Genomic DNA, 27284 nt, shown 5'->3' on the forward strand with positions numbered 1-27284 from the left:
CCTGCTCCCTGCAGCTGTGTCCAAACCCAGAAACGCTGACCCAAAGGGAATGCATGTGTTTGGCAGCACTGTCCTGCTCTACGTAGAAGAATCTTACTTAAAAGAAGCCAAATATGATCCCTTGGTTTTTTAAGCTTGTCACTGAGAATCAGATCACCTTGAAAGAGGTAAAATTGGTAGAGGTGACAAACGACTTTACTTGGTGTCACCTTAGAAATGGACAGCCCCATCCGTGCCACATTAATTGCCATTTATAATGGAGGAGAAATCAATAGGCAAAGAATATTTAACATGGAATTTTTACATAGTGCTTATTACCAACTGGAGACTGTTAGAAGTTGTGGGTGGATCTGAATGAGGGCGTGACCTCCCTATCCCTAAAATAAACAGTTTTCACCTTGGAGTTTTCACCTGGGAAGACATGAGTCACCATAGCCAAAATGTTAAGAGAAAGACAGAGGAGGTAGAGATTAAGAGAGTGAAATTCTCTTTGTCTGGCATTAATACAGCCATGGCTGCTGTCCCTTGATACTTGTCCCAGGCTCTCGGCCTCAGTGGAAAGGTGCTGGGTAGTAGATGGTCATCAGCTGTGGCTAGTTGGCCGTCAGCTGTTACCGGTTAGCTATTCGCCACTGATATAACTGCCATGGCTATGCTGGGGCGTTTGTTGGCTGGCAGAGAAGTGGTTGGCAGATTGCGGATCGTGTGGATCCTGTTTCCTGTGTCTCCAACCCAGCCGCCACCGAGAATATAGTGGTATGACTCCCCTATCTATGGCTCACTTGTTCTTTCTTTTTGGCCTCACCATGTCCTGCGTTCTTATGCAGGGAGCAGGAGCTGAGACCCTGCATGACAGTCTCATAACTTTTTCATCCTTTTAGTTTTAACCTTTCTGGTTGCTCATATTTTCTATGCTGTTGTAAACAGCATAATACTGAGCATTTTTTAAAAATCCAAGCCAACAATTTCTGCCTTATTGGCAGGTTTACTATATTTACATTTATTGTCACTTCTGAGATATCTGTTCAGGCAAAAAGCTTCAGAGGCATCCTTGACTCAGCTTTTACCTGGCACGTGGAATCTATCAGCAAATCCTACTATAGGTTCTGCCTTCAAAAGGTCTCCAGATTCTCCAGCCTTTCTCACCACCTTCACTCTTCAAGTTGCAGTTGCCTCTCATCTGGGTTCATATAACAGCATCGAGAATGATCCCCTTAAAAAAAAAAAAATAGATCATCTTCCTCCACTCAAAAAATTCTCCAAGACTACCCATTTTATTTAGAATAAAAGGCAAGTGTTTTGAGTCACCCCCAAGGTCCTATGTAATAGGTTCCTGGGTCACCTCTCATCTCACCTCTTCCTACTCTCCCCATTGCTGTTGTGGCCTCATTTAGCATATGCTAGCCTAAGGATATTTGCTTTGCTGTTTCTCTGTCTGGAATGCTCTTCCCCCATACACCCACATGGTTCAATTCCTTACCTCCCTCATATTTTTTTGAATGTTGCTTTTTCAGTGAGGCCGTCTCTCACAAGCCTTCTTGCATCCTTAACATATTCATTGCACCTGTTTGTCTTGTGCTTATCATCATAAGACATGCCATGTGATTTATTTATTGATCTGGTCTATTGTGTTTCCCCCTCACTCCCACTAGTGTAGAAGATTCATGAAGGCAGGTATTTTTCTATGTTTTATTTACTGCTCTATTCCTGGTTCCTAAAACAGTATCTGGCTTTTAGTAGGCACTCCATACTATAATTGTTGAATGAATGAATTTGTTTTGTTTCTCCCGTCTTACTTTTTATATTTTTTTCTCCTTTCTTGCCTTTTTTTAGATTGAGGTTTTGTTTTAGTTTTCATTTGTTCCATTATACTTGTTTGGAAGACGTATTACTCTATATACTCTATGTTCTTAACATGGATAACCTTTCAATTTTAATTTTTAATTTAATTGTGCATAAATGTAACCAAATCTAATCAGATTCTAATGAAGAATCTAATCAGAATCTTAACCCTACAGAACAATATTGTTTTTGCTTTTAAGCTGCTGATTTCAAAGTACCTTCCTGGATCATCTCAGTACTTAATTTTTTAATAAGATGTGAATATTCAACAATAAAATGAGTAGTCGTTACAAAAAAAAAAAAAAGAGCTGAAGGAAGGAAGGGAGGGAGAGAGGAAAAGAAAAGCACCCATCTTTCCAGATGTTCACATTTACTGCGATAGAGTTGCAGCACAATAGTCTAACATTTTTCTTTGACCTTGGAGTTTTTAACCATAAATTCCACCTTGCTTGATGCAAATAAAAAGGAATTAGGAATGGAAGTTTTATATTTGATATATATTTTTATTCATTCCTTTATTTTCTTTCTTTCCTAAAACTTTATGTGTAGTCTTTATAAACAAAAACATAATACTTGTCTTAGGAGAGTTCAGTCCAATCATATTTAATGGACCTACCACTAAACTTAATTTTAATCCTTCTCTCTGGCTTTATGACTTTTCTTTATTTCACTTTTTTTTGTGTGGTTCAGGCAAGTTATTATTTCTTCTCTATTTCCCTCTATTTATAGAAGTTCTATTCAGTTTTACTACTAGGCTAAAGATTATTGCCTCTGTCCCTATACTTATAGTCGAATCCTTGATTTTTCTACTCTTGCAATAAAACACAAGGTTGGGTAGTGCCAACATCCACCCCTGTTCACACTTAGGTAATATGGGGCCTGAGAAGCAGAAATAGTCATAAGGGACAAACTGAATCCTTTGTGTGCCTTCTAAACTTTTTTGTCAGCTATTTATTATCTACTACTTTTTGGTGTAAAATTTCTTCATTGATCTGTTTCTATCCTTTATAAAAATAAGGGCTTGAGAGTGGTCCAAATGTAGGCAGGGGTGAAAGTTTCCAATGAAAAGCTCACCTCAGGGAGAATGCCAAAACAGGCCGCATGAAATATGTCACAAAGGAGAACAGGTCTTGCTCCCATCTCTGGGCTTAGTAACTGACCAAACCAGGCTGTGTGAGAAAGAAAACTATCGACTATTTTATAGGATTCCACTAGATTCCAATGATAACAGGTGCCATCTTTTGGGGAGTTATTTATACTCTATTATTATTACATTTATATTTTATGTTCAATAAATATGCACTCCTTGCAAGCAAGTTGGGCAACAGAACAAGTAATAAGAAGAAACTGGAAATTGTGAAGATCCCTCTATCCAGGGAAAACAACTGCTAATCTTTAGATGTATTTTCATTCAGTCTTTTGTTTTTTTTCCCCGTGTTCACATTCATTTAAAATTTTGACGTTCTCCCTGTGTGACTTTGATCTAATTACTTCTCTGAATCTCACCTTTTTTCCTGAAAACATATAAAAATAGTACAAACCTCACAGAGTTGTTAAGAGAAGTACCATATTTCCCCGAAAATAAGACCAGGTCTTATATTAATTTTTGCTCCAAAAGATGCATTAGGGCTTATTTTATATTATGAGTATCCTGAAAAATCATTCCAGTGCTTATTTTCCAGTTAGGTTTTATTTTCGGGGAAACACGGTAAGTAAGGTAAGGCATGTACAGTGTTTAGTGTAGACCCTAACACAGAGTAAATATTCAGTAAATGTTAGTTTTCTTCTTCAGCTCTTCCCCCTCTTTCTCTTCTTCGTCTGTAGTCACAATCGCATAGGCTTTCTCAGATGGCTAACCTTATACCGTATAGAGTTGTGAGGATAAAAGCAGATAATGACCATAAATGTCATCTGTGTAAACCACAGGCTCCCAAATTTATTTCCAGTGTATCAAATGCCACAGATTTGTAATGTAAAAGACCGCTGTTTCCTCTTTCAAAAAATATTTTGCAATCACCACCATGTCCACAAAAGTTAGCAGGATTCTAGGGGGAATACAAAAAGACAGTATTCCCTTCCCTTGAATTCTAATAATGGGTCCTACATTATTTCCTAAGAGGACTCCAGATATCAAGTCATACTCTAAAACTAAGACATTAAACACTGTATTATTGGCACAAAGGTAAGAAAATCATCAGCAGAACATACTATTAGAGAGTCCAGAAGTAAATTCTTGTGCGTATAGGAATTTAGTTAGTGAAAAACTGTGGCATTTTAAGTCAGTGCTGAAAGAAACATCAATAAACAGTGTTGAGGAAATTGGCCATACATTTAGTAAAAGAAATAAAGGCTCCTTAATTACCTCAAACCATGCACAAAAACAAATCTTATATTGGTTAAACAGTTAAGAAAAAAAATCACAGAACAAACCTAGTGTTAGAAGAAATTACAAATGAGTCAGTTATTTACTACCTCATTGCAAACTGCCCGCACTTAGTTACTGTAAAGCTACAATTATCTATTATTGATCACACATCTACTGGTCATCTGTGCAGTTATGCTGATCTGGGCCAGGTGTGGCTGACTCAGTTAGGCTTGCTCATAAGGCTGCAGTGAGCTGGCAGGAGGGCTGGGGACCACCTGTCTAGGATACCATGCCTACATGTCTGCAGACTGGTCAGATCAGAAGCCAGCATGGGTGAGGGCAACCGGGCCTCATGGCGCTTATCTTTCAGGACAACCTGAATTTTACCATACCAGAGAGAGGGTTTCAAGAAAGAGAACAAGTGGTGCACACTGTCATTCCATTGGCCAATGCAGGTGACAAGAGGGGAAATAGGTGCCATCTCTTGATGGAAAAAGTAGCAAAGTCGCACCACAAACAAAAGGGATACAGGGGGTGAAAAACTAGCCATTGATGCCATCTTCCAGAGCAGAAAATAATTTGTTACTTTTATACTTTCAGGATTGATTTCATAAAAATTTCAAACTTAGGCACAGTGAAAGATTATACAAAGTTAACAGGGAAATGTCAAATTGAGGGGGGAAAAATGACCACTATATATGTCAGACAAAATGTTCCCATTAAACAATAGAAAACACAATATTCTAACCTAAAAAAAGTGAAGGTCCAAGAGAGAAAGGAAAGGAAAGGAGGAGAAAGAAGGAAGGAAGGAAGGAAGGAAGGAAGGAAGGAAGGAAGGAAGGAAGGAAGGAAGGAAGGAAAGGAAGAAGAGAAGAAAGGAAGGGAGGGAAGAAAATAAATAAAGAAAGAGTTTGAAAGAGAAAGAGAAAGAAAGAAAAAGAAGGGACCACTTAGGGGAAAACTATCTATTACTCATTATATGTGAAAGTACGGAATTCCTCGTGCATTGCAGTGTATATGCCTGTCTGGACTTTGGGTCTTAAAGAATATGTATTTACATTCTGTTGAAGTGCAACCATCTAACAGTTTTCTTTCCATACCACCACACCATGAGACACACTGTTTCAATTTTAAATCAAAAACACGATTAAATCATTTAAATCAATAAATCATTTAAAACACAATGATTCAATTTTAAATCATTTATTTCCCTGTTCCCCCACTAGTGCAAACCCAAGAAAATAGAGTTAAGTGATTTTTGTTTTTGAAGTATGATCCTGTAGAAACTTGTGACAATTCCCAGACATGAGAATGCATGTTAAAACTACTTCAGGCACAACACCTACCACATATGGCACCAGAGTGGACTACATTTAGAATAATGATAATATACGCACACTCTACAGTCTTAACTTAGTGTAAAAATTACAGAAGACAAACGAATAAAACCTGCTATTATTCTTTAAATTTTTGGAGAGTGTCAGGTTCTTCTTAACATAGAAATGAACTCTCTCCAACTGCACTCATGATTTCCCTGAATAATACACATCAACGGAAAGTCACTAGAGTGCTTAACCAAAAATGTGCATTTTCCAGTTAAATATTATAGATTAGCTTTTGCCTTACTGCTTTTAATGACTCCCAAATCGAGGCGTTGGGCTATTTTTTCTTTCCTAAATCCATATTTGGTGAGTATTTCTTCAGAGTGTTCTCCTAGGACCGCAATGCGTGTGGAAGGGACAGAAGCTGGAGTTTTGGACAAAAATGGCACTGGCATGGGAGCTACCACATCCTGTTGGTCCATGATAAAAGAAGTGCTTCCCTTCTTCTTCACGAGTTGAGAAATATCATCAAATGTCAGAACAGGGGTCACACATGCATCCAGGTCTGCAAAGATCTCACACCATTGTGCTTGCGTCTTCTTCGAAAATATATCTGCAAAGAGTGTCTTCAGCCTCGGCCAGTCTGGTGAACTCATCTGCTTGGGAAGTTCTGAAGGATTGAGGCTGAGGCCCTTCAGAAATTTCTCGTAGATGTGGGGTTCATAGGCCCCCACGGCCATGAATTTCCCATCAGAGGTCTGATAGGTTTGATAGAAGGGCGAACCACCATCATGTAGATTTTCTCCCCTTGCTTTGTTATAATAGTCCATATTCTGCAGGTACCACAGCACAGAACTAGCATAAGCTGTACCTTCTATCAAATTTACATTAACTGTTTGTCCTTTCCCAGACTGGGCACGTTCAAAAAGAGCCATCACGATGCCCAAGGCCCCAAGAACTCCTCCTCCGATTGTGGAACCCTGTCCATTTGGGGGTGCCTGTGGTATCTCATCTTTCCGGCCGAATTTGGACAACACACCAGACAGAGCCAAAAAGTTAATATCATGCCCTTTGCTTTGGGAATTCTTACTGGATAAGTCCACTCCAGCAGAAACCTTCACGTAGATGAGTCTTGGATTCTTCTGTAACATGTCCTCTGGCAAAATCTTCCCTCTCCCCAGGGCCCCTTCAGGCGTAGGATCAATCAACACATCAGACTGAAGACAGATTTGCTCAAGGACCGCGGCACCTTCTGGAGTTCTCAGGTTTAGAGCCAGCGACTTCTTACCCCGATTCACAAAGTTTGGGAAATATTCACGGTCCCAAACCACACGAGTCACCTGTGCTCCGAAGTCGGCTAGAATCATGCTGCAGAAGGAAGAAGGATATCTGCCATCCAACTCCACTACCCGCACTGTGCTCAAGGCCATGCTCGCTTTACACACAGAGAGCTGGGAAGAGCTGGAGTCTGCTGAAGCTTTCTTTATAACAGTAAGGTCAGGACTTACTGGGGAGGCACTAAAAATGAGAGCCCCATCCAAGGAGAGTCAATAAAAGTCTTTGACTCTTGGCTGTCTACCACGTTCCACTGGTTTTTATAACCCTGCTCCTTCAGTATGATTACAAAGTGGAGGTAGGAAAGGGGATATATCTATAAGTAAATTAAGCTGATCCTGTCAATCTTTAATAAAAACTCTTCAGCGTCTCCTCAGGGTATGGTGACATGAGAAAATCTGCTGACATCTGCTGACATGAGAAAAAATGGGAAGGATCATGTTTATGGAGATGGAAGAATGACAAGTTTCACTTTGGACAGGTTAAATTTGAGAACATGTCAAATATCCATGTAAAGATGTCAAGTAGCCTGGTACACATAGGATGCCAGAACTCACAGGAAAAGTCTTAGCTGACCATAAAAATATGGGTGACATCAGCCGAAGAATGGCATTTATACCTCTAAATATCTGTTCTTCTCTCTACAGGCCACTGGGAGTGAATTGGTTTAATGACTTTATCCGAAGCACACCTGTGCACGATGAGGAAAGGCTGTCTCTCAGACTGGAAACAAGCACATTTTGTTAAGGAACATTTATACACAGAGAAAAAGGAACATGAGTTCTCCCACACTGAAGGAGACATAACGAAAGTACAGTAAATCCTCACTTACCATCATCAGTCATTCTTGGAACTGGGGTGAAACGACCTGTACTCAAAGCAATTTTAGGGTAGGCTAATGATGTAAACAAGACTTCAGTTCCTACAGCATCTCATCAACATTGTAATGACACATTATTTGAGGACCTGATGTGATTGCAACTATTAGTGAAAAAGTTGGCCAAATTTTCAAGAAAAATCCTTCGAGAAATGTCCCTCTTTTTGAACTTTTGTCTCTAACTTCTAAATCTTGAGACCACCATTATTGTTAAGTCGGTCTGGAAAGACTCTGCCTGATCTGTGAGATGTGAAGTGATGTATGTATCAGGCTTTGGAAAGCTTTGCTAGTCAGACAAATGACATGAAACCTCCAATTCTCTTACCCAGTCCTGTGTCTCTGGGCATTCTTAATTTCTGTGCATCTGCTCACCTGTCGATTAATAATAATAATACCTCCTGTTGTGAGACGGAGTGATGAAATGTGTTCACAACGGAACTCACTCTTGGGCCTAGCACAGAACTGCAGGTAGAATAGAATGCTATCACCGAGAAATGTAGAAAACACTTTTTAGAGCAGCACATTAGCATGACATTAAAGCTAGTTTATACATTCGTACTAACTCAGCCTTAGGGATTATGAGTGGACAGGGGACCACAGAATTGACATGGAAAGTACTGTCATGTGTGGGGGACTGACTATTCCCTAAAGGGTCTCCACATGCCTGTACTCACCATCCGCATCCTTACTCTTTCTTTGCTGCGGAGATTGAAGACATATCTATGCACACTAGAAGTAAACTAGTTGACATGCTGCATGAAAGAATGGGTAAAATGCTCTGCCCTGTCGCCCTGGGCTCCGAGGCCTGAAAAAAGTAAGAGCGTAGACATGACAACTTCCGTTTTGTCCCCAGAGTGAGTATCTTAAAATTGTTGAAGTTAAAAAAAAGAAAAAGAAAAGTTGTAGAATTTGAACAAACTGCCAATAATTGGGGTCTAGGGGTGTGAGTGAATCTGCATTTTGGTTGGAGTGGAGACCAAATTACCTTTTCTCTCTTTGTTCTGGAAGAACGCCTATGTTTTCCTAGTCCAGAGGACATTCGGCAAGAGTCCTCTTCGAAACAGCCTGACCCAGGGAAATCGTCCTTGGAAAGACCTGACCCAGGGAAATCGTCCATCTATAGGTGTGTCCAACAGTGAGGGTCCTGACATGTGGGCACAGCTGGAGATCTGCAAAGAGGAGGGAGACTATGCCTGCCTCCTCCACCTCTGATAAGAATCCAGGAGGAACAGCCTCAGGGACAATGGCTTCCCACTGGAGAGTCTTCTTTAGAGGAAGACAGCCAGTAGGAGACCCCAGGGGACACATGACTCATAGTTTTGGGTGGTGATATGTGATTTTGACTTCAGTTTTCCTTTTTAACCAATTCTACTAAACGACTACACAACCCCCATCAACAGCAGTTATAATAAAGATTGACACTTTTACAGTGGTGTTCTAAGCACTTCACATAGTGAGCACAGGTAATCCCACAACTCTAAGGGGAAAGTGATCTTACTATGCCCACTTTTCAGAGAGATGAAGTAACAAGCTCACGGTCACTCAGATAAGATGCGCAAAACCACTATCATCCCCATATACATAAGAGACAAACTTTTTTAAAACTTTTATAGAGCACTCAAATCTATTGCTAGCTGAGTTTGGGGAAGTGAGATAGGAACTGTGCCTACGCTTTGGGTAAATCAGTGAAGAGTGAAGAACAGGAATAAAAACGGGAGGATGAAACCGAGGGAGTGCATATAGAATATAGTAAATTCTTTCTAGAAACTCGACTGAGTGGAAAATGGGAGAGATGAGGTTCTAGTTGGAAGTCAACAGCTATCTTTTTAGGATAGCAGATACTTGTGCACATTTAGAAGCTGGAAAGGAAAAGGTAGGCAAATGGGGAAGGGTTGAAGATCTAAGAAAGGAGAGGGAAAGCCAGGTGGCCTTGTACTATTAATACAAGGTCTTCCCACAGGAGGGGAAAGGAAGTGGGATGTAGAGTGCAGGTAAGGTCCTCCTGGGACAGGAGGTGGCATGACACACCTGGCCTGACTGCCGTGAAAGGATGGAGCTAAGGAGACATGCAGGTGGTCAGGTAGTTGATGTGGTTTTTAGAATATTGATATAATTCACACCTGATGACTTTAGGTTTCTTGAGGAAATAGGACATGTCTTTGGCCAAGGGTGAAGCCAGGTATTTGGGTCGGGATTTGAGGAGACAAGTAAGATTTGGAACAGTTGCTGAGGGGTAAGAGATGAGAGGCCAACAAAGGATAAGAAAAGGGATTGTTCAAAGGAGTTAAAGGTGCAACTGAGGGAGGAGAGCAGGGATTTAGGTTGGATACAATATATTCTGTTGTGTAACTTGCTCCAGGGACACAGCCCCATTAGTAATAGCTTGTCAGACTAATCCATGGATTTTGCTTGTCTGGGCAGGAGCAGAAGACGGACAGGGGTTGAAAGAGCTGAGAATGATTGTGAGAATCATGATCATGGTTGAGCAGATCACTGGTGTGGCGCAAGTTGGATCAAAAACTTAGACAAGTTAAGGATGGCTAGATTGGGAAATGTAGAGGGGTGTGTTGCAGGTATAGTCAAGAGCAGGTGTAGCAGGTTCAAAGCTGGAAGGATGTGAGGTTGTGGCTAGAGATGGGAATATTAGAGCTTAAGTTTGCAGTGGCAACACCATTCTGGGCGATGACAAGGTCTCGGCTGTGCCGATACAGCTGGTAGCAGAAATGGAGAGGAGAAGAAACTATTGGAGAGAAGGATATCGAGACCCTGAGGATGTAGCTCTGTGTGTGTTGTCCACGTTACGTTTCCATGACGCCAGATGGGGGCAGGACTTGAGACGGAGAAGAAGGCTGTGGTCTCAAGGCCGAAGTCTTCTGGGAGGATCAAGAGTGACCAGGATGAGCCAGGTGGCCTGCGTCACCAAGGAGGCAGCCTTAGTATGGGGAAGGGGCCCGAGTCCAGCAGAAATGCCTTGTTTGTGTTAATGCCACAGGCTGGGAGGTAAACTAATGTGGGTTCAAACCCCAGTGCTGCCACTTAGAAGTTGTGAGAATTGAGCTAAGTTGTGTGGCCTTGTTATCGTCAGTTTGATTTGGGCCATAAAGTAAGGATAGTAACACATACCCAGAGTCTGTGAGGACTGAGACCTGGTGTGCAGTGTGGGCAGTGATGTCCTGACACAGGAGAGAACCCCATGAAAGGCATCTTCCATCTGCCTCAGATCTCTTACCTATCACTTGCTGAAAGCCCGACTTTTCTATTAGGATTCAGATCAAAAGTCAGGTCTGCTACGTGAAGTTTTCTGTATTCCCTGAGCTCTTGGTCCACTCTGAACTCCCAGGGAAGTTCATGATTTTTCTCCTGCAATTGTAGTTCTTACAGTTAGTTTTCTGTAGGACCATTCTTTCGGGACATGTCTTTGACCCCTACTAGATGACAAACAATGGAGCGAGGCAATAGGAGCTTACTTCCCCAAGTTTACAGCAAATGATCTGTAAATATTGGCTGAATGTTTCCAGTTTTCTTCTCAACAACATTCTAATCATTAAAATTATGTTATTGAGCCATATAATTGATCAGAACAATAAATACTTTTAAAGTATCTGAGAAAGAAAACCTTTGTTGCAGATAGTCTAAACACAAAGACTAAGGACCTTTGAGAGATGGACTGTGAGATCACCATCCCAAAGTTAGAGCTTTTGTTAGTTATTGGGTCGAAAGATTTCATTTGAAAGAGCAGGTGCTCAAGTCCTTCACAATGTTAACTGATGATAAAAATATGTTCTAAAACCAGGCAGTGCACTAGAATCCAACTATTTGTCTTATTTTAAGCCAATTCTTTCATTTCTTTTTCGTTTTACCTTGAGCCATATAAATCTCTACTTGTTTCTGGTAAATGAGAGAGACAGCATTTTATGCTGTCTTACTACAGTATGCCAGTGCCGTGACGGACAAACTCAGATCTTCCTCAAAATCCCCCTTACAGCAAGTACGAGGCTGCAGAAGGAAACTTCTTTCTCCTCTACGGACATAACAAGCCACCAAAAGAAAGGAACTACTGACACACACGACACGGATGAATCTCAACAACAGTAAGTTGAACAAAGAGAGCCAGACACAAAAGTAAACACATGCATGATTGCATTTGCCTGAAATCTAGAAAACTAATCTATAGTTTGTCTGTGGGCTGGGGAATGATTGCCCAGGGGCAAATGGAATCCTCGTGGATGATGGAAGTGATCTATTTATCTCCATTGGAGTGTGGGTGACCTGGATTTAGGTATTTGTCAAAATTCACAGTGGAATACATTTAAAATAAGTGCATTTTATTTTGAGTAAGTTGTACCTCCGTAATGGTGATTACAAATAAAATTTTAAATGCTGACACAAATCAGGTGACCAGATCACTACCAGGAGAGCCATTGTTATCAGCAACGTTTCTAGACAGGTGATAGGATGGAGGAGGTGCATTATGAATCCAAAGAAAAGTCAAAATGTTCGTGTGAAGTGGCAATAACGACAAAATCGAAAGTGTTTTGCAAGGCCAGAATTTTCTTTACCTGGTAGACCAAAAAAGATGGAGGAAACACACCACTGAGGGTGGGTGAGGGCTTCCTTCTGACAGAGCCATATATGCAGGTCCGCCAGGATCCACGACAAGCACAGGCCGAGGGAAAGGCTTGTGTGCGTGCTTTGGGAGCAAAGTTGCATGGAAGACCCACACATTCAGGAGCTAGGAAACAATCCCACGATGTTGTATAACTCACAAAACACACTCAAATGTGGTTATTCTGAGCAGTAATTGATAACAATGAAAATCAGAAAGCTGGTCCATAACTTCTCTTTAGTGGGCGTTTCTTAATGTTGTTCTATATGTGGATCACCTAGCTAAATATAATAATTAGGAACCTTATCAAATTGTGTACTTATTTGGTTTAATAGAGTTTATTTTCATTTACAATATCCTATCTCATTGGTGGATAAATTCTCCAGTCCTGTGTCTGGAAAGGTTCCATGTCTTTGGACCAGGAGGATTTGGTTCAGGCACCACCACCAGGTACAAACCGTGAGGCTGCAGTCAGATGGCAGGTGGGCTCGGGACCAGCTGCCAACACGCCTTCCCTCCAGTTCTGCAGAATGGCCAGATCAGAAGTGGCGTGGGTAAGGGCAACTGGACCACATGGCTCTTCTAGCCCAGGACAGCCTGGCTCTTCCATAGCAGAGATAGTGTATCACGAAAGAGAACAAATGGTGCACCTTATCATTTCTGCTGCTTGCCATTGGCCATGCAGGTCACAAATGGCGCAATAGGTGCCATCTCTCAATGGGAAAAATAACAAAGTCGCATCACAGAGGGCATGGATACAAAGAGTGAGCAAATGGCCATTTTTGCAATCTTCCACAGCAGGAAGTAATTTATTACTTTTATGCTTCAGGATTGATTTCACAAAAATTTGAAACTTAGGCACTGTGAAGGATACTACAAAGTAAAAAGAGATCTATCAAATTGAGAAAAATATGAGCATCATTTATGTCACAGAATGTTCCCATTAAACAATAAAAAAAGACAATATTCTATTCTAAAAAAATAAGTGACAGTCCAAAACAGAGTAAGAAAGGGAAAGAATAAGAGGGAAGAAAGGTAGGAAGGAAGAAAGGAAGTTAGGGAGAGAGGAAGGAAGGGAGGAAGAAAGTAAGTAAATAAAAGAAATGGAGGAAAATGAAGAAAGAAAATTTGAAAGAGAAAAAGAAAGAAAAGGAAAGAAACAGAAGACACCACTTAGGGAAAACATATATAGCACTCATCATATGTTGAAGTAGAGAATTCCTGGTGCATTTCAGTGTACATGCTTGTCTGGACTTTGAGTCTGAAAGTATATGTATTTACATTTTGTGAAAGTGTAACCATCCAGTAGTATTCTTTCCATGCCACCACACCCATAAACACATTGGAATGATTAGATTTTAAGTCATGTATTTATCTCTTCCCCAACTAGAGCAAACCCAAGAAAAAGACTGGATGACTTATTTTTTTTTCTAAACTATGATCATGTAGAAACTTGTGTCCATTTCCAGACATGAGACTGTGTCTCGTCCCGGGCGACAAGAGTTGTGGGGAGCGAGGAGGGCGGCGCAGGGTTAAGAAAAGACAGTAGTCATGAATAGAGTTTAAGCAGACCAAGGGACCCCCAATCTCAAGGACTGGAAGCCCCGAATCAAGCCTGGCATCAGCCTTTATTAGTTCGGTGGGGAAGTAAAAGAGATAAAGCTTGTCAATCTCAAGATCTGTGAACCTTATACATCATAATAGGAAACTGATTTAAGTCAATCACTCTTGCCTGCAGACAGCTGGACCCTAAGTCCCAATTTCCCCAAGAGACAAAAACCTATATACATAGGAATAGATGGAGAGCACCTCACTGAATCACTTCCCTTGCGGTTTTCTGGTTTTCCGGAAGGAATGCAGCCACAGAGCCTGCGGCTTTCCTTAGCCTGAGGAAGGTGGGGGGCTGTGCCCACCTCTGTGAACCCCGTGGGTTCTCCTGTTGGTCCCCAAGCGACTGTGTCTGGCTTGAGTTGTTCCTTCTGTGAGGAATGTTAGTCGTCATCTCCAGTCATCTTTCTGGGACCAAACAGGGAGGCATAAGGAGCAAACACAAAGGTTTAGCAAAGTCCCTGAAACGATCTGTCTTACAGACTCTCCTTTCTTTGGGGGCAGGTAGAAGAAAACAAAACAGTTAAGCTGCTGCCTGGCGACAAGACTGCATTAAAACTGTTTCAGGCTTAATACCTATCACATATGGCACTGGATTGGATTACAACTCGAATACTGAAAATACAGGTATACCCTACAGCCTTAAATTAGTGTAAAAATTACAGAAGATAAACATCTAAAACATACCAGCATTCTTTAAATTGTCAGAGAGTCAGAGATTTCAATTTAACACAGGAAAGAACTCTCCCCAGGTGAAAGCACTCGTGATTTCCCCTCAATTATACATTATCAACAGAAGCTCATTAGATTACTTAACCAAAAAGGTGCATTTTCCAGTTAAATGTTACATATTAGCTGTTGACTTACTGCTTTTAATGACTCCCAAATCGAGGAGTTGGGCTATTTTTTCTTTCCTAAATCCATATTTGGTGAGTATTTCTTCAGAGTGTTCTCCTAGGACCGCAATGCGTGTGGAAGGGACAGAAGCTGGAGTTTTGGACAAAAATGGCACTGGCATGGGAGCTACCACATCCTGTTGATCCATGATAAAAGAAGTGCTTCCCTTCTTCTTCACGAGTTGAGAAATATCATCAAATGTCAGAACAGGGGTCACACATGCATCCAGGTCTGCAAAGATCTCACACCATTGTGCTTGCGTCTTCTTCGAAAATATATCTGCAAAGAGTGTCTTCAGCCTCGGCCAGTCTGGTGAACTCATCTGCTTGGGAAGTTCTGAAGGATTGAGGCTGAGGCCCTTCAGAAATTTCTCGTAGATGTGGGGTTCATAGGCCCCCACGGCCATGAATTTCCCATCAGAGGTCTGATAGGTTTGATAGAAGGGCGAACCACCATCATGTAGATTTTCTCCCCTTGCTTTGTTATAATAGTCCATATTCTGCAGGTACCACAGCACAGAACTAGCATAAGCTGTACCTTCTATCAAATTTACATTAACTGTTTGTCCTTTCCCAGACTGGGCACGTTCAAAAAGAGCCATCACGATGCCCAAGGCCCCAAGAACTCCTCCTCCGATTGTGGAACCCTGTATATTTGGGGGTGCCTGTGGTATCTCATCTTTCCGGCCGAATTTGGACAACACACCAGACAGAGCCAAAAAGTTAATATCATGCCCTTTGCTTTGGGAATTCTTACTGGATAAGTCCACTCCAGCAGAAACCTTCACGTAGATGAGTCTTGGATTCTTCTGTAACATGTCCTCTGGCAAAATCTTCCCTCTCCCCAGGGCCCCTTCAGGCGTAGGATCAATCAACACATCAGACTGAAGACAGATTTGCTCAAGGACCGCGGCACCTTCTGGAGTTCTCAGGTTTAGAGCCAGCGACTTCTTACCCCGATTCACAAAGTTTGGGAAATATTCACGGTCCCAAACCACACGAGTCACCTGTGCTCCGAAGTCGGCTAGAATCATGCTGCAGAAGGAAGAAGGATATATCCCTGCCAACTCCACTACTCGCACTATGCTCAAGGCCATGCTCACTTGACACACAGAGAGCTGGGAAGAGCTGGAGTCTGCTGAAGCTTTCTTTATGACTGTTAAGTCAGGACTTACTGGGGAGGCACTGAAACTGAGGAAGCCCCACCCATGGAGAGTCGATGAAAGTCTTTGACTCTTGGCTGTCAACCCGTTCCACTGGTTTTTATAACCCTGCTCCTTCAGTACGATTACTAAGTGGAGGTAGATAGTTTTCACCTTGAGATTCTTATTTCAAACTGTTGAATGGGATGAGAATATAGTCACCTAAGTGGCCCTCTTCTAGGATCATAACAATTCCTTACCTACCAAAAGTGAAGTAAACATAAATTAGGTTTAGGGAAGCTCTGCTTTATTGGCTAAACGCAGCCCCTGGCTCCCTGTGCAGTGTGTGACCATCTGGGAGGGAGGTTCGTGTCTTCGCGTGGATATTGCCATCTGAGAGCAGGCACACAGTGTCCTCCCCTGCCAATGCCAGCAGCCTGGGACTGTAAAATTTTGAAAATGCTCAAATGTTCTTTGATTTGGAGGCACATGCAAAATAAATTTGCTACTGTTGGGGAAATGTGAGGTCAAGTCAAGTTCTGCCCACTGCAAAGTTGTAACCGATCTGAAACAGGACACTGTTCACAATTTGCTTATTATTATCAAGGTTCTAAGCAGCAGCGATATGTTAGACTTCTGAAGTCACCCAGAGGACTGGATTTCAGGTTTGCTGGTGAACTTGAGCAGCGAAAGTCTACTCTGCCAGTCTGAAAAGAGACATGTCAGCAAAGCCACCAAGATGACTCTCGGGGACGCTCAATGAGATAACTTCTCAAGTCTCCCAGTTCCTTCCAGCAGATCTGCTTGGATACAGGTGATGGCCACAGCAAGGCCTTGCCCGGCCTCAGGAAGGTCGAGACTCACATTCCCACCACCTCTCCCTGGCCTTTCAGCATGTTTAGCTCACAGGGTACACAGTCTGCGTTTAGGCAAGCCAGTTTGGTCTTGTCTGACAACAATAACTTTCTCTGCCACAGCACTGTATGGTCACAGGATATACAGTTTGGATCTGTGAGAAGACGGAAATATCCTCTGCTTTCTTATGCGGTCAGCAGACTCTGTGTTTGGTGCCAACGTGTGTTACACCAGAGTCTACACACATCCAGTATCATCTACAGAAGAACCTCACCTCCATTTACAATGTCGGCATCGTGAAAAATGTAGGAAGGTAGAATCAGTTCAAATGAGAAAGATTAGTAAGGTTCATCTGAACCCAGGCATATTCTCTAAGAAGTAGTCATTCCCATTGGTATCGAAATATATGTAACTATATAAATATTTATATATATATATTTTTTTGTAAACTAGGTTTTGCTCTTTTAGTTATAAAAACAATATAAGCTCAGGGAAATTTTTTATGAAATACTAATAGTTATGTAAAAACTATTAAATCTTCTAAAATTCCACCACCTAGAAGTAACATCTGTTAACATTTAGGAATAGGTCCTCCACGTAATTTTCTCTGCACATTGTAATCATTACAAATAAATCTATAAGTTTTAAATAAAAATGGTATTATATTACAAATGTTGATTTATATCTCGTCCTTATCCTCAAGAATATGTTGTATCTTTTTCATGACATTAAATTTTAATTCTACATTATCACTTTCATAGTTGTATACTATTTCATAATACAAATGACCCTTATTTTCTTAAAGTCTCTTCCGGAGGAACATTTATTCTAATTCTATGTTTTCCTTCTTTTAAACAACACTGCAGTGAATATCGTTTCACGCTGGTATTTCCTTATCCTCTCAAGTAAAAGTACTCTGGGAAGTGTTATTGTTTTAACTCTTTGAGGCAATCATTTTCGTGAATGATGTCGAAAATTTGTGCTTTCATATTAGTAGCATATGCTCATGGTGGTTCTCTAACGCTTCTACAAAATTCGATATTCTTATTCTTTTGACAGGCAGATGCCTGCCTGCTGAGCTATGATCTATTAAGAGAATCATACGAAATTGCTACTATTCAACCTTTGTTGATGCATAAATAACCATTTCATGTGGATGAACCTAATAGAAATTTCATAAACACATTTCATCATCATACTTTTAGTTATCATATCTTGTTCATGTAAATGAAGCAATTTCAGCCATCACAAAGTCTTACAGATTAACCTTCTTAATAGGCACCAACTCAGTTGTCTCCTCTCTGGTGTAAGAATCCTCACCCAAGTTGTAGGAAAGGGGATGCCTCTATAAATGAATTAAGCGGATCATGTCATTCTCTAATAAAAACTCCTGAGTGTCTCTTTGGGATATGGTGGTGCTGAAATGAGAAAAAGTGGGAAGGATCATATCTATGGAGATGGGAGAATGAAATTACCAGTTTCACTTTGGACAGGTTAAATTTGAGAGCATGTGCAATATCCATGTAAAGATGTCAAGTAGCCTGGTACACATAGGATGCCAGAACTCACAGGAGAAGTCTTAGCTGACCATAAAAATATGGGTGACATTAGCCTAAGAATGGCATTCATACCTCTAAATATCTGTTCTTCTCTCTACAGGCAACTGGGGCTGAACTCGCTTAATGTCTTTATCCTAAGCACACCTGTGCACGATGAGGAAAGGCTGTCTCTCAGACTGGAAACAAGCACGTTTTGTTAAGGAACATTTATACACAGAGAAAAAGGAACATGAGTTCTCCCACACTGAAGGAGACACAACGAAAGTACAGTAAATCCTCACTTACTATCATGGGTCATTCTTGGAACTGGGGTGAAACGACCTGTACTCAAAGAAATTTTAGGGTAGGCTAATGATGTAAACAAGACTTCAGTTCCTACAGCATCTCATCAACATTGTAATGACACATTATTTGAGGACCTGATGTGATTGCAACTATCAGTGAAAAAGTTGGCCAAATTTGCAAGAAAAATCCTTCGAGAAATGTCCCTCTTTTTGAACTTTTGTCTCTAACTTCTACATCTTGAGAGCCACCATTATTGTTAAGTCGGTCTGGAAAGACTCTGCCTGATTTGTGAGATGTGAAGTGATGTATGTATCAGGCTTTGGAAAGCTTTGCTAGTCAGATAGATGACATGAAACCTCCAGTGCTCTTACCCAGTCCTGTGTCTCTGGGCATTCTTAATTTCTGTGCATCTGCTCACCTGTCAATTAATAATAATAATACCTCCTGTTGTGAGACGGAGTGATGAAATGTGTTCACAACGGAACTCACTCTTGGGCCTAGCACAGAACTGCAGGTAGAATAGAATACTATCACCGAGAAATGTAGAAAACACTTTTTAGAGCAGCACATTTGTATGACATTAAAGCTAGTTTATACATTCGTACTAACTCAGCCTTAGGGATTATGAGTGGACAGGGGACCACAGAATTGACATGGAAAGTACTGTCATGTGTGGGGGACTGAATATTCCCTAAAGGGTCTCCACATGCCTGTACCCACCATCCGCATCCATTACTACTTCTTTGCTGCGGAGATTGGAGACATATCTGTGCACACCAGAAGTAAACTAGTTGACATGCTGCATGAAGGAGAGGGTAAAATGCTCTGCCCTGTCACCCGGGGCTCGGAGGCCTGAAAAAAATAAGAGCGCTGACATGACAACTACCGTTTTGTCCCCAGAGTGAGTATCTTAAAATTGTTGAAGTTAAAAAAAAAAGAAAAATTATAAAATTTGAAAAAACTGCCAATAGTTGGGGTCCAGGAGTGTGAGTGACTCTGCATTTTGGTTGGAGTGGAGACCAAATTACCTTTTCTCTCTTTGTTCTGGAAGAACACCTATGTTTTCCTAATCCAGAGGGCATTAAGTAAGAGTCCTCTTGGGAACAGCCTGACCCAGGAAATGGCCCTTGGAAAGACCGGACCCAGAGAAATCATCCATATACAGGTGTGTCCGACAGTGAGGGTACTGACATGTGGGCACAGCTGGAGATCTGCAAAGAGGAGGGAGACTATGCCTGCCCCCTCCACCTCTGACAAGAATCCAGGAGGAACAGCCTCAGGGACAATGGCTTCCCACTGGGGAGTCTTCTTTAGAGGAAGACAGCCAGTAGGAGACCCCAGCCAGGCATGACTCATAGTTTTGGGTGGTGATATGTGATTTTGACTTCAGTTTTCCTTTTTAACCAGTTCTACTAAATGACTACACAACCCCCATCAACAGCAGTTACAAGAAAGATTGACACTTTTACAGTGGTGTTCTAAGCACTTCACATAGTGAGCACAGGTAATCCCACAACTCTAAGGGGAAAGTGATCTTACTATGCCCACTTCTCAGAGAGATGAAGTAACAAGCTCACGGTCACTCAGATAAGATGTGCAAAACCATTATCATCCCCATATACATAAGAGACAAACTTTTTAAAAACTTTTATAGAGCACTCAAATCTATTGCTAGCTGAGTTTGGGGAAGTGAGATAGGAACTGTGTCTATGCTTTGGGTAAATCAGTGAAGAGTGAAGAACAGGAATAAAAACGGGAGGATGAAACCGAGGGAGTGCATATAGAATATAGTAAATTCTTTCTAGAAACTCGACTGAGTGGAAAATGGGAGAGATGAGGTTCTAGTTGGAAGTCAACAGCTATCTTTTTAGGATAGCAGATACTTGTGCACATTTAGAAGCTGGAAAGGAAAAGGTAGGCAAATGGGGAAGGGTTGAAGATCTAAGAAAGGAGAGGGAAAGCCAGGTGGCCTTGTACTATTAATACAAGGTCTTCCCACAGGAGGGGAAAGGAAGTGGGATGTAGAGTGCAGGTAAGGTCCTCCTGGGACAGGAGGTGGCATGACACACCTGGCCTGACTGCCGTGAAAGGATGGAGCTAAGGAGACATGCAGGTGGTCAGGTAGTTGATGTGGTTTTTAGAATATTGATATAATTCACACCTGATGACTTTAGGTTTCTTGAGGAAATAGGACATGTCTTTGGCCAAGGGTGAAGCCAGGTATTTGGGTCGGGATTTGAGGAGACAAGTAAGATTTGGAACAGTTGCTGAGGGGTAAGAGATGAGAGGCCAACAAAGGATAAGAAAAGGGATTGTTCAAAGGAGTTAAAGGTGCAACTGAGGGAGGAGAGCAGGGATTTAGGTTGGATACAATATATTCTGTTGTGTAACTTGCTCCAGGGACACAGCCCCATTAGTAATAGCTTGTCAGACTAATCCATGGATTTTGCTTGTCTGGGCAGGAGCAGAAGACGGACAGGGGTTGAAAGAGCTGAGAATGATTGTGAGAATCATGATCATGGTTGAGCAGATCACTGGTGTGGCGCAAGTTGGATCAAAAACTTAGACAAGTTAAGGATGGCTAGATTGGGAAATGTAGAGGGGTGTGTTGCAGGTATAGTCAAGAGCAGGTGTAGCAGGTTCAAAGCTGGAAGGATGTGAGGTTGTGGCTAGAGATGGGAATATTAGAGCTTAAGTTTGCAGTGGCAACACCATTCTGGGCGATGACAAGGTCTCGGCTGTGCCGATACAGCTGGTAGCAGAAATGGAGAGGAGAAGAAACTATTGGAGAGAAGGATATCGAGACCCTGAGGATGTAGCTCTGTGTGTGTTGTCCACGTTACGTTTCCATGACGCCAGATGGGGGCAGGACATGAGACGGAGAAGAAGGCTGTGGTCTCAAGGCCGAAGTCTTCTGGGAGGATCAAGAGTGACCAGGATGAGCCAGGTGGCCTGCGTCACCAAGGAGGCAGCCTTAGTATGGGGAAGGGGCCCGAGTCCAGCAGAAATGCCTTGTTTGTGTTAATGCCACAGGCTGGGAGGTAAACTAATATGGGTTCAAAGCCCAGTGCTGCCACTTAGAAGTTGTGAGACTTGAGCTAAGTTGTGTGGCCTTGTTATCGTCAGTTTGATTTGGGCCATAAAGTAAGGATAGTAACACATACCCAGAGTCTGTGAGGACTGAGACCTGGTGTGCAGTGTGGACAGTGATGTCCTGACAAAAGAGAGAACCCCATGAAAGGCATCTTCCATCTGCCTCAGATCTCTTACCTATCACTTGCTGAAAGCCCTACTTTTCTATTAGGATTCAGATCAAAAGTCAGGTCTGCTACGTGAAGTTTTCTGTATTCCCTGAGCTCTTGCTCCACACTGAACTCCCAGGGAAGTTCATAATTTTTCTCCTGCAATTGTAGTTCTTACAGTTAGTTTTCTGTAGGACCATTCTTTCGGGACATGTCTTTGACCCCTACTAGATGACAAACAATGGAGCGAGGAAATAGGAGCTTACTTCCCCAAGTTTACAGCAAATGATCTGTAAATATTGGCTGAATGTTTCCAGTTTTCTTCTCAACATCATTCTAATCATTAAAATTATGTTATTGAGCCATATAATTGATCAGAACAATAAATACTTTTAAAGTATCTGAGAAAGAAAACCTTTGTTGCAGATAGTCTAAACACAAAGACTAAGGACCTTTGAGAGATGGACTGTGAGATCACCATCCCAAAGTTAGAGCTTTTGTTAGTTATTGGGTCGAAAGATTTCATTTGAAAGAGCAGGTGCTCAAGTGCTTCACAATGTTAACTGATGATAAAAATATGTTCTAAAACCAGGCAGTGCATAGAATCCAACTATTTGTCTTATTTTAAGCCAATTCTTTCATTTCTTTTTCGTTTTACCTGGAGCCATATAAATCTCTACTTGTTTCTGGTAAATGAGAGAGACAGCATTTTATGCTGTCTTACTACAGTATGCCAGTGCCGTGACGGACAAACTCAGATCTTCCTCAAAATCCCCCTTACAGCAAGTACGAGGCTGCAGAAGGAAACTTCTTTCTCCTCTACGGACATAACAAGCCACCAAAAGAAAGGAACTACTGACACACACGACACGGATGAATCTCAACAACAGTAAGTTGAACAAAGAGAGCCAGACACAAAAGTAAACACATGCATGATTGCATTTGCCTGAAATCTAGAAAACTAATCTATAGTTTGTCTGTGGGCTGGGGAATGATTGCCCAGGGGCAAATGGAATCCTCGTGGATGATGGAAGTGATCTATTTATCTCCATTGGAGTGTGGGTGACCTGGATTTAGGTATTTGTCAAAATTCACAGTGGAATACATTTAAAATAAGTGCATTTTATTTTGAGTAAGTTGTACCTCCGTAATGGTGATTACAAATAAAATTTTAAATGCTGACACAAATCAGGTGACCAGATCACTACCAGGAGAGCCATTGTTATCAGCAACGTTTCTAGACAGGTGATAGGATGGAGGAGGTGCATTATGAATCCAAAGAAAAGTCAAAATGTTCGTGTGAAGTGGCAATAACGACAAAATCGAAAGTGTTTTGCAAGGCCAGAATTTTCTTTACCTGGTAGACCAAAAAAGATGGAGGAAACACACCACTGAGGGTGGGTGAGGGCTTCCTTCTGACAGAGCCATATATACAGGTCCACCAGGATCCACGACAAGCACAGGCCGAGGGAAAGGCTTGTGTGCGTGCTTTGGGAGCAAAGTTGCATGGAAGACCCACACATTCAGGAGCTAGGAAGCAATCCCACGACGTTGTATAACTCACAAAACACACTCAAATGTGGTTATTCTGAGAAGTAATTGATAACAGCTGAAAATCAGAAAGCTGGTTCATACCTTCTCTTTGATGGGTGTTTCTTAATATTGTTCTACATACGGATCACCTAGCTAAATATAATAATTAGAAACCTTATCAAATTGTGTACTTATTTGGTTTAATAGAGTTTATTTTCATTTACAATATCCTATCTCATTGGTGGATAAATTCTCCAGTCCTGTGTCTGGAAAGGTTCCATGTCTTTGGACCAGGAGGATTTGGTTCAGGCACCACCACCAGGTACAAACCGTGAGGCTGCAGTCAGATGGCAGGTGGGCTCGGGACCAGCTGCCAACACGCCTTCCCTCCAGTTCTGCAGAATGGCCAGATCAGAAGTGGCGTGGGTAAGGGCAACTGGACCCCATGGCTCTTCTAGCCCAGGACAGCCTGGCTCTTCCATAGCAGAGATAGTGTATCACGAAAGAGAACAAATGGTGCACCTTATCATTTCTGCTGCTTGCCATTGGCCATGCAGGTCACAAATGGCGCAATAGGTGCCATCTCTCAATGGGAAAAATAGCAAAGTCGCATCACAGAGGGCATGGATACAAAGAGTGAGCAAATGGCCATTTTTGCAATCTTCCACAGCAGGAAGTAATTTATTACTTTTATGCTTCAGGATTGATTTCACAAAATTTGAAACTTAGGCACTGTGAAGGATACTACAAAGTAAAAAGAGATCTATCAAATTGAGAAAAATATGAGCATCGTATATGTCACAAAATGTTCCCATTAAACAATAAAAAAGGCAATATTCTAATCTAAAAATAAGTGACAGTCCAAAACAGAGAAAGAAAGTGAAAGAATAAGAAAGAGGAAAGGAAGGAAGGAAGAAAAGAAGGAATGGAGGAAGTAAGGGTGGAAGAAAGGAAGTAAATAAAAGAAAGGGAGGGAAATGAAGTAAGAAAGTTTGAAAGAGAAAAGAACGAAAAGGAAACAGAAGACACCACTTAGGGAAAACATATATATCACATATTATATGTTCAAGTAGAGAATTCCTGGTGCATTTCAGTGTACATGCTTGTCTGGACTTTGAGTCTGAAAGTATATGTATTTACATTTTGTGAAAGTGTAACCATCCAGTAGTATTCTTTCCATGCCGCCACACCTATAAACACATTGTATGATTCAATTTTAAATCATGTATTTGTCTCTTCCCCAACTAGAGCAAACCCAAGAAAAAGACTGGATTACTTTTTTTTTCTAAACTATGATCATGTAGAAACTTGTGTCCATTTCCAGACATGAGACTGCATGTTAAAACTATCTCAGGCTTAATACCTATCACATATGGCACTGGGGATTACAACTCGGATATTGAAAATACATGTATACCCTACAGCCTTAAATTGGTTGAAAATTTACAGAAGACAAACATCTAAAACTTGCCAGCATTCTTTAAATTATTGGAGAGTTAGAGATTTCATCTTAACACAGGAAAGAACTCTCCCCAGGTGAAAGTACTTATGACTCCCCTCAATTATACATATCAACGGATGCTCACTAGATTATTTAACCAAAAAGGTACATTTTCCAGTTAAATGTGACATATTAGCTGTTGACTTATTGCTTTTAATGATGCCCAAATCGAGGAGTTGGGCTGTTTTTTCTTTCCTAAATCCATATTTGGTGAGTATTTCTTCAGAGTGTTCTCCTAGGACCGCAATGTGTACGGAAGGGACGGAAGGTGGAGTAAATGAAAAAATGAAAAGGGGAAAATGAAACCCTTGGGGATGATGGAAATGATCTCTTTATATCAATAGGAGTGTGGGTGACCTGTGTATATGCATTTGTCAAAATTCATAGGGTACATTTTTGAGTAAGGTTTACCTCCATAAAAGTGATTAAAAATAAAAATTTAAAAACGCTGACACAAATCCATTTAACGTGACCAGATCACTGTACCAGGAGAGCCGTTGTTATCAGCAATGTTTCTAGACCGTTGATAGGACAGAGGAGGCGCATTATGAATTAAGAGGATGTAAATGTTCGTTTGAATTGGCAATGAAAAAATAAAAAATAAAACACCTAGAAAGTGCTTTCCAAAGCCAGAATTTTCCCTTTCTTTTAGACCAAAAGTGATGGAGGAAACACACACAACTGAAGTGGTGACGGCTTCCTTCTGACAGAGCCTTCCTGATGCATTGCAAGCACAGGCCAAGTGAAAGGCTTCTGTGGGTGCTTCGGGAGCAAAGTTGCATGGAAGACCCACAAATTCAGGAACTAGGAAGCAATTCCCGGACATTTTATAACTCATTAAACACACTTAAGTGCGGCTATTCTGAGCAGCAATTGATAATAGGTGAAAATCAGAAAGCTGGTTCGTAACTTCTCTTCCATAGGTGTTTCTTAAAGTTTTGTATACATGGATCATCTAGCTAAACATAATAATTAAATTGTGTTCTTAATTGGTTTAATACAATTAAGTTTTTATTTTCATTTTACAAATCATATCTCATATGGGTGAAAATTCTCCAGTCCTGCATCTGGAAGGGATTTATCTACAGTATTTTGATCAGGAGACGTTGGGCCAGGCACCACTAGCAGTTGCTAACCAACTGTGTGGACCAGGGTGACTTGGCTTTGGAAGGACAACCTGGCAAGTCTTAATCAAAAAACAGAATCATCAGACGTATAATCCAGTGTCTTGTGCTCCCCAGTGGGTTTCATTTGTCTTTTATTCTTTTTAGCTCCCAAACTAGGGAGCAGGAAACTCAGTTTGTGTCCCTGGTTCCACAGTGCCCTGTTGAAATGTGTATTCTATTCATCGTCTCAACTCATGTCTCCTACCTGAACCTTGAAATTTGTCCCCACTTATCTGGTTCCAACCTTTGCTATGTTGATTTCTAACACCCTGACAACACACCTCTCTTTGATTAATCTAGTCCTACAACTCCAGTTTTCTGGAAGGTTCCCCAAGGGGCACTCATCTCTCTTCTTCCACACCCCAGAGAGATGGCCTGAGGCCCCATGCATGTTCATTGATGCTGTATACCTGCTATATGCATCTTCATTCTCTGAAGAGATTTTTGCCTTGGCAGATAGTATAAACATCTATGGCGGGGAAGGTGGGGTACATGTGGCCCGACACAAGTATATATAGCTGCAAACACCAGAAGAGGTCCCAGAATACAAATACACAGAACCAATAACAATAACAATAACAATTAATAACAATACTATCTAAATGAGTGTGACCTTACCTATATATGGCATCCACACCCAAGTAGATTTTGTGATTCTTTACGCTCCAAACATCCCCACTCTAAAGTGAGTCACCAAGCAGGTCCCTTCCTACTCCCCAGAGGTCATGAGAGATTTGGGCTTAGGACAGCATTTTAATCCCCACACAATGCAGAGATACTATGCCTGGATGTTTTTTTTCCTCCAAAATGGAATTTTCTCTTTCCTAATCAGAAAAGTGATTGTGATTATCCTTCTGTACTGGCTGTCCTACACTACAAAGCATATGCAGTTATTTTTTCTTTCTCCCAAATTCTCACTTTTACTAATTCTAAAGATTTGGGGAGTAGATATACTTTCTAAAAGAAGTCATCTTCCCTATTGAAAAGAATGTTAAGATGTTTCATTTCTATAAAAATTAGAGACCATCAAATATTCTTTCTACTCTGTTAAGAATGACACATAAAATATAATTCTGAAATCGCTATTCCAGAACAGAAGACACAACCTAGAGTTCTTTGACACCCAAATACTGTTGGGAGGCGGGAAAAA

At 41.2% G+C, this 27284-nt stretch overlaps 2 protein-coding genes across 2 annotated transcripts; both read right to left on the reverse strand.

Moving 5' to 3' along the window:
* Nucleotides 1-5810: 5810 nt before the first annotated feature.
* On the reverse strand, nucleotides 5811-6959 carry LOC117020707 (alpha-methylacyl-CoA racemase-like). Its single transcript, XM_033103315.1, has one exon. It carries the CDS (start codon nucleotides 6957-6959, stop codon nucleotides 5811-5813), a length of 1149 nt encoding a protein of 382 aa, XP_032959206.1.
* Nucleotides 6960-14799: 7840 nt separating this feature from the next.
* Nucleotides 14800-15948, reverse strand: LOC117020708 (alpha-methylacyl-CoA racemase-like). The gene has a single exon (XM_033103317.1). The coding sequence runs from the start codon at nucleotides 15946-15948 to the stop codon at nucleotides 14800-14802; it is 1149 nt and encodes a 382-aa protein (XP_032959208.1).
* Between the last annotated feature and the right edge of the window lie 11336 nt (nucleotides 15949-27284).

This window comes from Rhinolophus ferrumequinum, chromosome 3, assembly GCF_004115265.2.
Source record: "Rhinolophus ferrumequinum isolate MPI-CBG mRhiFer1 chromosome 3, mRhiFer1_v1.p, whole genome shotgun sequence".
NCBI classification, from domain to species: Eukaryota; Metazoa; Chordata; class Mammalia; order Chiroptera; family Rhinolophidae; genus Rhinolophus; species Rhinolophus ferrumequinum.